This window comes from Phodopus roborovskii, unplaced genomic scaffold (assembly GCF_943737965.1).
Source record: "Phodopus roborovskii unplaced genomic scaffold, PHOROB, whole genome shotgun sequence".
Classification (NCBI taxonomy): Eukaryota; Metazoa; Chordata; class Mammalia; order Rodentia; family Cricetidae; genus Phodopus; species Phodopus roborovskii.
Window position 1 is genome coordinate 14,279,909 of NW_026126416.1, and position 12,378 is coordinate 14,292,286.

At 40.3% G+C, this 12,378-nt stretch overlaps 1 protein-coding gene across 1 annotated transcript in view; it reads left to right on the plus strand.

Moving 5' to 3' along the window:
• Positions 1 to 12,378, plus strand: part of Sel1l2 (SEL1L2 adaptor subunit of ERAD E3 ligase) — a 116,836-nt gene that overhangs the window by 59,424 nt on the left and 45,034 nt on the right. Inside the window, exon 4 of the mRNA XM_051183278.1 lies at positions 8,998 to 9,100. Within this exon, the coding sequence (XP_051039235.1) occupies positions 8,998 to 9,100 (103 nt within the window). The remainder of the gene's footprint in view (positions 1 to 8,997; positions 9,101 to 12,378) is intronic.

Genomic DNA, 12,378 nt, shown 5'->3' on the forward strand with positions numbered 1-12,378 from the left:
CACACAGACTTGGATCTCACTGCCTAGAATTGAGTCGCCATCTACTAAGCTCCAGCTGAGTGACCTTGGCCAAGTTGCCTGACTTCTTTGTGTCCGTGTCACCTCAGCATTAAAATGAGGGTGAAAATAGTCCTTCTTATAGTCAGTGAAAAAAATTAGTAAATATATGCACAGAGAACTAACTGCCTGGTACTAACTGTTTTATAAGTAGTAACACATGCAATTACATATTTGTTTGATTCTTATTTTATAAGACATATTTCTTTCAGTTAAATTAGGAGTTTTAGATAATAAATTATATCTTTCAAGTTTTACTTCCATAGATGTTTGAAGAGAGGGAGTATTTTCCCTACAGTTAGCACTGTCTACCATTTCTTCTAGAACCCCTGGGGCCTTGGTGTCTGATGACAGTGAACAGGAGATAATCAAGTATATCATTGCAGTAGTATTATTCTTATTCAAGTGTTTTTTTTTTTTTGAGTTATTCAAATCTCTATTTGCTAAAGCCTGTGCTGAGTCATTCTTTCTTGGATGGGATGTTATTTTTAGGAACAGATCATTATTCTCCCCCCACCCCTTTGACAATATTCTGTCTTCTTGGCACACATAAGGGTGAATGGGAAGAGTTTCCCTATGTGAATCCTAAAAATCAGATGCTGAAATTGTTATATATTAAATGCAACCAGAGTTAGTAAGAGCCACAGTGGGTAGAATTAAATTTTGATGCGATGGGAAAGAACCTGCCATTTGTATCTGTGTCACTTTGTGAACACACCTGGCTCACAGTCAGACTCAATGACTCCTGGCTCATCCATCAATTCCTTTAATTCTTGATGATCCTTTTTAATAATACATGATGTAAATACAACCTGAGATGTGAAATAATTTATTATCTCCTTTCTGTATGTTTTCTAGGTAACTTAAAGAGTATTTACTTATAATTCAAATGTTGTGATTTTAGAGACTGTGGTTAAACAAAAAAGAAGAAAGACTGTAGCAAAGGTCAAAGGAAAGAGCAAAGCAGGATGGATCTTTGAAGGGAGAAATGAGATACAGGCATCACAGGCCAGGGGTGGGCACAGGAGACTCTAGAGTAGATACACCTAAATGTCTTTAGAAATGATACATTTACAATATATGTGATTCCTGAGCATACTTAATTAGGAAGGTGGTCAATTGAAGGGTCAGTAATACAAGCTAAAGATTACCAGAGCTTCCATCATCCATGGAAAGTTGACCCGGGTCTAGGAAATGCCAAATACAGGGAAGTTTACCAGCTACATTGCCCAGTTACAATCTCAATGACCAAATCTTGTCAGAAGTGAGTGCCTGGGAAATCCAGTTGACTAGCAAAGTCAGAGCTCCAGACTGGAGACCAAGAGAGGCAATCGAATGCTATAGCCCTTCTTGCCTTTGGCAGGTAGCCCTTGCTCTGAATTGGGTGTGTCTCTTCCTACAGTGAAGAAGCAGTTTGTTTGCATGCCATCCAGGGCGAGCATCACAATTTCCTAGCACTGTATAACAAAATGCCATGTACCAAGTGGCTTTAAACAACAGGAATGATTGTTTTCTTGCAGTTCAGTAATCCAAACTCTAAAACCCAGGTGCTTGCAGCTTTGACTCCATTTGAAGTCATGTAGGCCATCTTCTCACTAATTCCATGTAACCCAACACAATGGGCTAGCATGTTGGCAAGTACAGAGTCAAAATAAGCATATCTAAGATTTGAGGAGTAGGGATGTATTCCTGCAGCAGGCTGGGAGCTAATAGGAGTTTTACAAAGCAAACAAAAAAAAAAAAGGAAAAAACTATGGAGATTTTATTAGAGAGACTGTGAATATTCAAGGTGGGAGGGTCCATTCCTGAGCATGCTTCCTTTAAAGACAAGATTTAAGAAAGAAAGATATAGACACATTTGGGGATGTGCTTAGCTCACGGTTAATGAGTACATGTTTAAAATATTAAAATGGTGGACAGCAATGCCTTAAAGCATCTGCAGCTTGTGCCATAGTTTTAACTGACAATAAAGGACAGAGCACTTCGGGTTCTGGTAGAAGAGGATGCCCTTGAGTTTTCTGCCTCACTGAAAGCCCCACATCCTGACAACTTCTCTTCTCTACACCTGTGCATGCTGGAGCCTCTTCCTCTTCTCATTAGAACATCAGTCATACCAGATTGAGGACCTTCCTAGAAGAATCTTAATCTTAACCTTACCTCTTCAAAGACCAGTTGCTCTTGCAGAGGACCCAAGTAAAAATCCCACCACCTACATAGTATAGTAGCTCACAACCATTCGTAACTCCAGTTCTAAAGGACCTAACACCTTCTGATTCCTGCAAACATAGGCATCCACACTGTACAGTCACACATATGGGCAAAACACATATACATATAAAATAAAATTAAAATCTAAAACAAAAGAAAGGTAACTAAGGATGGGACTGGGAGCGAGCTAACAACAGCAGTCCTCCATGGTTTCTGCTTTAAGTTCCTGCCCTAACTTCCCTCAATCACAAACTGTAACTTATAAGCTGAAATAAATCCTTTTCTCCTCTGAGTTGTCAGGGTGTTTTTGTTGCAGCAGCAAAATGAAACTAGAACACCTATCATAAGTAAGCCTGCTTTTTCATTAGAGTAGAATAGGCACCCACAAGCTGCCATTCAGAGAACTCCAAACTGTAGGAGGCCCTCTAAATCTGTTGTTGGCAGTGCATGGTAGAGAAGAATCAAAGACTAAGAGACCCAACAGAGCCATTTATCTAGTGTTTCCAGGGTCTTATCACTGTCAGAGGAAAAATAAAATGCAAGACAACGTAGAGAACGGGGGCAGGAGTTTGAGTAGTGTTTTAGTAAGTTTTCTATTGCTGTGAGGAGCTACTGTGACCACAGCAACTCTTTTGTTTTGTTTTGTTTTGGGTTTATTGTTGTTGTTGTTGTTCAGGACAGGGTTTCCTCTATGTACCTTCGGAGTCTGTCCTGGAACTTGTTTAGTAGGCCACTTGCTTTGTAGATCAGGCTGGTCTCAAACTCAGAGATTGGCCTGCCTCTGCCTCCCAAGTGCTAGGATTAAAGTTGTTCACCAACACCTGGAAAATATTTCATTGGGGCTGGCATACAGTTCAGAGGTTTAGTCCATTATCATCATCATGTTGAGAAGCAGGTTGCACACAGGCAGATAATACTTAAGAAGGAGCAAATAGTTCTACATCTGGATGCAGGATGAAGAGAAATACTAGACCTGGTTTGAGCATTTGAAACCTCAAAGCCCTTCCCTTGTGACACACTCCCTCCAACAAAGCCATGCCTCTAATAGTGTCACTCCTATGAGTCTGTGGAGGCCATTTTCATTCAAACCATCACATTCCTCTCCCTGTCCCCCACAGGCTTGTAGCCATATCATAATGCAAAAATACATTCAGTCCAGTTTCAAAAGTCCCATGGGTTATAACATTCCCAACCCTGTTTAAAAGTTCAAAGTCTCACCTGAGACTCATGACAGTCTCCTTTCTGTAATCCCTTATAAAAATCAAAAAGCATATACTTCCAACATATAATGACACAGGATATACATTACCATTCCAAAGGGGAGCACAGTGAGGAAACACTGGACCAAAGCAAGACCAAAAAGCAGCTGGGCAAACTCCAAACTCTGCATTTCCATGTCTGATGTCAAAATGCTCTTCAGATCTCCAACCCCTTTCAGCTTTGTTGACAGCAACACATTAAGGGTTTTCACTCCATGTTAGCAGCTTTCCTAGGCAGGTCTCCCATGACTATGGCATTGCCATCATCTTGGGGTCTCCAAGGTAAAGTCTCCAGACTTTACCTCTACAGTTTCACATTAGGGATGCCATTCAGGGACACGTATGACATATGCCTAGCCTCAGCAGCTTTTCTTAGTCTCAGAGGGAGTTTCCATAACCAATTTCGTATATCCTTGACTCTAAAGCCCGAACAATGTGGCAAAAGCTGCCAAGTTCACTACTTGCTGGAGGTGGAACATGCCTATGGGGACCATTTTCTTTCAAACCACACAGAATAAAGGCAGCAATGTCAGTATAGTTAATGAGCTCATAATGTGACTCTGGGGGTGTACTGAATGGGATTACAACTGGTGAAGGAAAACTCAAAATCACCGGTGTTGTGCAGAAGGTTAGAATGTTTTCACTGCAAAAAAATTAATAGTCTTGTTTGTTACATTCCCAGAAAATGTCTGGGAAAGGACTAGGTCTCTGACATTAGGAACAGTTCATTGCTGTTTTAACATTCTTATTTGAAATATCTATATATAAAAGGAATTTTGTCTCTATATAGGCAACTGTCTTAGGGTTTCTAATACTGTGACGAGACACGGTGAACATGGCATCTCTTACAAAGGAAAATATTTAATTGAGGTCACACACTTACATTTCAGAGGTTTAGTCCGTTATCATCATGGTGGAACATGCAGGCAGACGTGGTGCTGGTGAAGTACCCGAGGGTCCTACATCTTATAGGCAACAGGAAGTGGTCTCAGTGTCACGCTGAGCAAAGCTGAACCCCACAGTGACACACTTTCTCCAACAAGGACATTCCCACTCCAATAGTGCCACACCTCCTAATAGTGTCACTCCCTTTGGAGAGCTTTTTCAAATTGCCACAACAATCTTCTTCACAGCAAGGACTAATTGTGCTTTAAATCTGTGTTGTTGTTATTTTTAAGACAAGGTTTCTCTGTATAGCCCTTGCTATCCTAGAACTTGCTCTGTAGCCTAGACTGACCTCAAACTCAGAGATCCCCCTGCCTCTGTCTCCCAAATGCTGGGGTTTAAGGTGTATGCCACCATGCCAGGCTACTTTAACTCTTGATTCTCAGCTAGTAAAAACTTTCCACCAGAATCAAAACTAAAGGTCTCTTTTCCCTTCCCATGTCCCCTTATTTTCCCTGTCTTTCTATCGTACCTCAAAAACATATTCTCAAGAGGAGGTATGGGTTCCTCTAGAGTCACATTTCCACCATTTTAGGTAGCTTGTCTTTATGGGAAAACTTCAATGGCAAAGAAGGTTTTTGAGGAATTAAAGTGTATGTGTGTTCAAGGGCAACAAGGAATTCCAGGACTGGATCATGACTTTCAAAGAATAAGGATCACCACCCCACCACCACCCTTCGCTCTTCTTTTATGAGACTTTTTGATGTGTTATCATATCAGATGCATAACAGGAGCAGGCAAATTTGCAAGGTTGATGATATGGACAGAGATGTTATTATATCATAGTAACAAAGCAAAGGACTTTGTTTGTGAATGGTTGTCTTGGCCAACCATGTTGATCTCATCCATTCTTTCCCTGCCACCCCCCCATCCCCACCTGTTTGTTTGTTTTCTTCTATAACTGTCTAGTCTGCCTCACATCAAATTCAGAAAGCCTCCTGAAATCGTTTCCTTATTGTGATTTCCCAACTTTGGAAACTTTCAAATCATAGGAACAAAATTAAAGCATCAAGAAAATAACTTTATCTGGAAATTGAATCCTGCCATAGTAGTGAAAATATGTATTTCAATACATTTGGGAAGGGAAAAAAAACTAATAAAAGTAAAAGCCCCGGGGAGGAATTTGTCATGAAAAATCATTCCTTATAGTCAGTCTTCCAGAATGTATACTCATGCTTTGAAAGCATGCTAATGTCAATAATTGCCATTCCATATACAGATTAGTCAATTTTTTCTCCATTACTTTTCCCTTTAATCATGAGTACAGATAACATATAACTCAAGGCAGAAATTAGATGCTAAAATGTCTGGTGTTTCTGAATTGAATGAATAGCTTAAAGCTTTCAAAATAACTTAAATTTTACTTTTTGAGTTTTTATTTTTTCCTAATTTCTAAAATAGACATCTCTTGTTATCTTGTCTGAGAGAAGAAAAAGAGCCACTTAAAGTTCCTTGTGATCTTGTTAATGAGGCTTCAAATCCCAAATGTTTTTCCTTTGAAGGGCTTCAGGATGTCATTCTAATCAGGTTCCACTGTGTATTGTAATGGACTTGGAGACAAAGGAAGAGAGAGCAGAGAAAGAGAGAGAGAGGAGAGAGAGAGAGAGATAGTTGAAGGGTGGGGAATTAGGAGTCTGACCAATTAGCTTTCCTTGTCCCTAAACCAAGTAATAGTGTTTTTAAAAGAAGAATTTTCAGTGTTGCATAAATATTAGAAAAAATACCATTTCTTTATTTTTCCTTTTTTGGAGGTGTTATTCTTTTCTTGTCAATGAGAAATGCTTTAATTTTTATTTTATTAAATTTTTAATATATCCCAGTTCCCTCAACCTCCCCTCCTCACTACTCCCCCACAGATCCCTCCCATCACCCCCTTTTCCCCCACAAAGCCCCCCATCTCATCCCCTATCCACTCCCCAGGGAGGGTGAGGCCTTCAGTGAGGGATGATCAAAGTAATTTGGGGTAGGGCCTAGACCCTCCCTCATGTCTCTAGGCTAAGGGAGTATCCCTCCATGGGGAATGGGCTCTTGGAGTCTGTTCCTGTACTAGGGATACATCCTAGATCCACTGTCAGAGGCACCATATACATCCCAGGCCTCCTGAGACCAACATTCGGAGTGTCTGGGTCAGTCTCATGCTGGTTTCCCAGCTATTAGTCTGGGGTCCATGAGCTCCCCCTTGTTCAGGTCAGCTGTTAATGTTGGTTTCTGTAGCCTGGTCTTGACCCCTTTGCTCATCATTTCTCCCTCTCTGCAACTGGATTCCAGGAATTCTGCTCAGTGTTTAGCTTCTGCTTCCATCATCTACTGGATGAAGGCTTTAGGATGGCATATAAGGTAGTCATCAATCTCATTATCAGGGAAGGGCATTTAAGGTAGCCTCTCCACTATTAGATTGTTAGTTGGGGTCATCCTTGTAGGTCTCTGGACATTTCCCTGGTGTGAGATTTCCCTTTAAATCTATAATGGCTCCCTCTATTATGGCATTTCTTTTCTTGTTCTTTTCTACTCTTTTCTGACTCAATTTTCTCCCCTTCTGTGAGGAACCATGTATGTCTCTCATATGGTCCTCCTTGTTTCCTAGTTTCTCTGGCAGTATGGATTGTAGGCTGGTGATCCTTTGCTCTATGTCTAAAATCCATATATGAGTGAGTATATACCATGTTTGTCTTTTTTTTGACTGGGTTACCTCACTCAGGATGGTTTCTTCTGGTTCCATCCATTTGCCTGTGAATTTCAAGATTCATTGTTCCCCCACCCCACCCCTGCTGAGTAGTATTCCATTGTGTAAATGTATCACATTTTTTTTTATCCATTCTTCAGTCAGGGGATGTCTAGGTTGCTTCTAGATTCTGGCTATTACAAATAATGCTGCTATGAACATAGTTGAACAGATGTCTTTGTTGCATTATGTGCATCTTTTGGGTATATGCCTAAGAGTAGAATTGTGGTAGACTGATTTGCCATTGTCCTGAGGAACTGTCCAACTGATTTCCAAAGTGGCTGTACAAGTTTTCACTCCCACCTACAATGGAGGAGTGTTCCCCTTTCTCCACACCCTCTCCAGCAAAAAACTATCATTGGTGTTTTTGATTTTAGCCATTCTGACAGGAATAAAATGATATCTCGGAGTTGTTTTGATTTGCATTTCCCTGATGACTAAGGGTGTTGAGCACTTTCGTAAGTGTCTTTCAGCCATTTTAGATTCCTTTATTGAGAATTCTCTTTTAAATTGGATTATTTGGTGTTTTGATGACTAGCTTCTTGAGTTCTTTGTATATTTTGGAAATGAGCCCTCTGTCAGATGTGGGGTTGGTGACAATCTTTCCCCATTCTGTGGGCTGCCGTTTTGTCTTGTTGACTGTGTTCTTTGCCTTACAGAAGCTTCTCAGTTTCAGGAGGTCCCACTTATTAATTGTCAATCTCAATGTCTGTGCTACTGATGTTATGTTCAGGAAGCAGTCTCCTGTACCAATTCATGCCAAAAGCAATCTACAAATTCAATACAATACCCATCAAAATCCCAGAACAATTCTTCATAGACCTTGAAAGAATAATACTCAACTTTATATGGAAAAACAAAAGACCCAGGATAGCCAAAACAACCCTGTACAATAAAGAAACTTCTGGAGGCATCACCATCCCTGACTTCAAGCTCTATTATAGAGCTATGGTTCTGAAAACAGCTTGGTATTGGCACAAAAATAGACAGGTAGACCAATGGAATCGAATTGAAAACCCTGAGATGAACCCACACACCTATAAACATGTGATTTTTGACAAAGCAGCTAAAAATATGCAATGCAAAAAAGAAAGCATCTTCAACAAATGGTGCTGGCACAACTGGATGCTGGCATGTAAAAGACTGCACATAGACCCATATCTATTGCCATGCACAAAACTTAAGTCCAACTGGATCAAAGACCTCAACATAAATCCAACCACACTGAATTATTTATTTTTCTTAAGTCCCATAAGACTGATGCTGAGTTCCCACATAAATGAGCAAGTTATTACTGATAGTATATTATTTCCCCAACATCCCAAGAAGGTCTTAAGGAATGGCAGAATCCTTACACAAATAAAAAAAAAAATCTCAAGAAAATTGCCACTTCAGCCCCTATTCTGGTCATCGTAGAGCTACCTGGCCCATGTCCTTGTAGAATCTCAGGGCTCTGAGTGTATGGACCAAATGGCACAAACAAGGAAGGCATTGACAGTCAGGACTAAGAAACAGCACCTATGATCCTACCTCTGTCTAGGGTGTACCAGGAGACCTCTAACCTTCTGCTTACAGAAACCTACCTCTGTTTCTTAGACAGAGAACACCTCTCCTTCTATTGGAAGCATCTCCTTCTTCTACCTCCTACACCCCCCGAGCTAGGAATAATCCCTAATCATCTACTTGAAATGTAAATACTTGACAAATAAGTAGTAAAACAAAATGCTAGTTCAGTGTCAGCACATTGATTCTCAAAATTTAAAAATGGAAAAATATTGATTTTTTTCCTCTATTTCCCCCATATAGACAAAAATCAAGCCATGAAAAGTATCACAGATAAAGGAGATGAGCTATTTAAGATGGGCAACAAGATGCTCCAGGAGTCTAAAAGCCAAAAACAGAAAACAGAGTAAGTATCTGGTTCCTTTAGCCAAGTTAAACTTCCAGGAGAGGAGGGGATAGGAAAATCTTGTCTGTTACCTTATTGTAATAATAAATAAGTTTATTTTGTTCATCAGCTTTTAGTTTTAAAGGGGTTCAATGATTATTTATGGATTCCCAAAATTATCACCCTCAACAAACATAAGAATTGTTTGAGACTGGTATTCCTTTCCATGAAGCAAAATGCAGACCTAAGTGACTAATAGAAGCATTCAGCAAAAATACTTTTCACTTTAGTTTATGAGAAATTTCAAATGAAATAAAATGTTTGTGTATTCACATGCTTTATTCTAGCTGAGTATTCATATTGATCTTATTACTTTCAAAGCACTTAAATGTATATGAATCTGTTTTGTCTGTAGGTCAGTTTTACAAGATAAATGGTACTTCATTTTTCCCCTTCAAAGCATTGGGAGGGGACTAAGGAGACAACAGTCTATGGGATGCCTGCCTGAGCACAAGAACCTGAGTTTGAATCCTAACCATTGATGTAAAAGCCACAGATGGTGTCCCACACATCTGTCACCCTAGCATTGAGTGTGGGGGCAAGCAGATACCCAAGGTCCCTGGCATCCAGTCTAGTTAAATGGTTGTAAGAGCTCAGCAAAACAGATTGTGTCAAAAGATAATATAAAGGGTAACAAAAGACACCCAATGTCAACATCTGGCCTCAACATACGCACACACCTGCATGTGTACATATACATGTACAACACTACACACACACACACACATACACAATTTTAAAAAGAACAAACAAACACCTGGGGTAGGTCTCTCAAACTGTAGCATAAGACTGCTTAGAGATTATAAGCCCACTAGGTATCCCCTGTCAAGCCCAGGGTACTCCAGATTTGGTCTGATAGTTCAAAAACACTCTTAGAAGGTCCCAAGTAGCTGATCCACTTGACACTAAAGGGATCCTTGCTCTTGGGCATAAACAACAGGATGGGGAAATGCAGCCCTAAAAGCTGATCTCCCATCAGCATAGGAGCTTTTATGCTAGGCTATTCTTGCACAGACTATCCTGACCCAGTCCCCACCCCAAGAGTGATAGAAGAACAGCTTGTTTTCACAAGCAGCAGAGGTGCAACTATGGGTAGAGTCCCTGACCCTTCTGAGCAATGGAAAACAGAAAACCAAAGTTACTCAAAGCTCAAAGCCAGACATCCCAGGAATTTATGGAAATGCTAAGCAAAAGTTCTTATACATTAGAATAACACATTCTGTCCTTAATTCGGTCCAACACACCCATATATTAATATCTAAGATGCAGGAAGGTAGAGAGAATTACTGTATATCTCACCCAAGAAAGGGGAATCATTTCAATTCTCCAGCCCACCTCCTTGTTTTGCCACTTCCCAGGATAAGGATGGCATAGTTTGAAATGGCACTAAGCCTTCAGCTTGTCCACATCTACATTCTGAATGCATCATTTCTAGAGTTGGTCCTTCACTAAGAGCTGTTTACTCCCTGACAGAAAGAAGGGATGAAGACAAGCTGCTCTCCACAGCAAGTACTGGTGAGCCTGGAGAAGTATTTAGACACTCCTGCCCTACCTCCCTAACATCCATCTCAGTAGACAGTGCCAAAACCCTTACAGTTGATGCCAACTGCTGAGTTTATTGTGTCTGTCTGTCCATGTTACTCAGATTCTCCTACTTTTTTTCCCTTGGGAACTGTAGCCCGGCTCTTAATCTTTCCTAGACAGAAGCAACTTCTCTGATCCTGGGTTCTGCTTCTAGTACCTCTTTTATGACTTTGGACTTTCCTAATAAGAAAGCCGTAATGTCTGTCCTGCTCACAGAATTGAAGATACCTACAGAGGTCTCATATACTGCTGCTGCCTCTTGGCACTATACTGAATTAAGCATGAAATTCCCCGTTTCAGTTTTTTTTTTCCCCCTGGTCTATGCTGGTACCCTTCTCAGTCCAGTAGACTACAAGGGTTTTGTAGCAGCTGGTGAGGTGACTGAAGGTCTGTATCCCCAATTGTCAGGCTCTCTTCCTGGTATCTATCCTTGGTCCTAGACATTTGTCTTTATCAACTGTATTAGTTACTTTTCTCATTGATGTGACAAAGCACAGGCAATTTAAGGAAGGGTTTATTTGGGGGTCATAGTTCAAGGGTACAGTCCATAATGGCAAGAAGTGATGCAGCAGGACTGTGAGGTACCTGCTTACCCACAGGAACCAGAGAGAAATGAATGCTGATGGTCAGTTGACTTTCCCGATTTTATTCATCATAGAAGCCTAGCCCATGTTATGGCTGTACCCATACTCAGGGTGTCTTCAGCTGTCAATTGACTCTTTCTGGAAACATTCTCAAAGATACATCAGAGGTGTTTCCATCGCATCAATCTGACAAGACTATCACATGTTCACCTCATGTCAATTTGTCACCCAAACACACCACTTTTAAAGAATAGAATTCCATCCCTGCTCCCTAAAGCCTTGCATTTATATCATAATGAAAAATGCATTTAGTCAATTGCTAAAGTCTTCAAAGTTGTCAGCTGCTCAAAAATTCAAACTCCGAAGTCTCTTCTAAAACTCATCAAAAAAACCCTTAAGTATGAGTCACTGAAAAATAAAAAATCACACTGATTGTTCCTACTATACAATGGCATGATGTAAGTATTTCACTTCAAAAGAGAGAAGTGAGGACATACCTAGAAAAGATCAGGTCAAAGCAAGACTGAAAGCTAACAGAGAAAAACCAGCATTTGGGGCTTGTGACTGAGTCATGTGAGCTCCAGTGGTACTGGGCAGTCCTGCCTCTCCAATTTTTGCCCCAGACATATTAATCAAAATTTTTATTCCTTTTTTATTTATAGTATATGTCATAGCACTTGTGTAGAGGGATGTCAGTTCTCTCTTTCTACTATGAGGGTCTTATGGATTGAACTCAGGTCATCAGGTTTAACACTAACATGTTGATCTGACCCAGACTCTCTCCTTCCAAATAAATTTTTACTTCCACAGTTAGATCCTTTATTGAGTGGCAACTTACCCTCAATTTTTATCCCAATGAAGACTGTGAGATTTCCAACAAAACAGACCTTTTTAGTACTTTCAGATGCTTTGTCTGAACCATCTTTGTTCAAAATTCTTTTGCTCCCAATCCCTTTCCTTACCAAGCTCCTTGATTTTCATACTTTTCTCTCTCTCTCTCTCTCTCTCTCTCTCTCTCTCTCTCTCTCTCTCTCTCTCTCTCTCTCTCATTGTTCATCTAAATGACAGGAC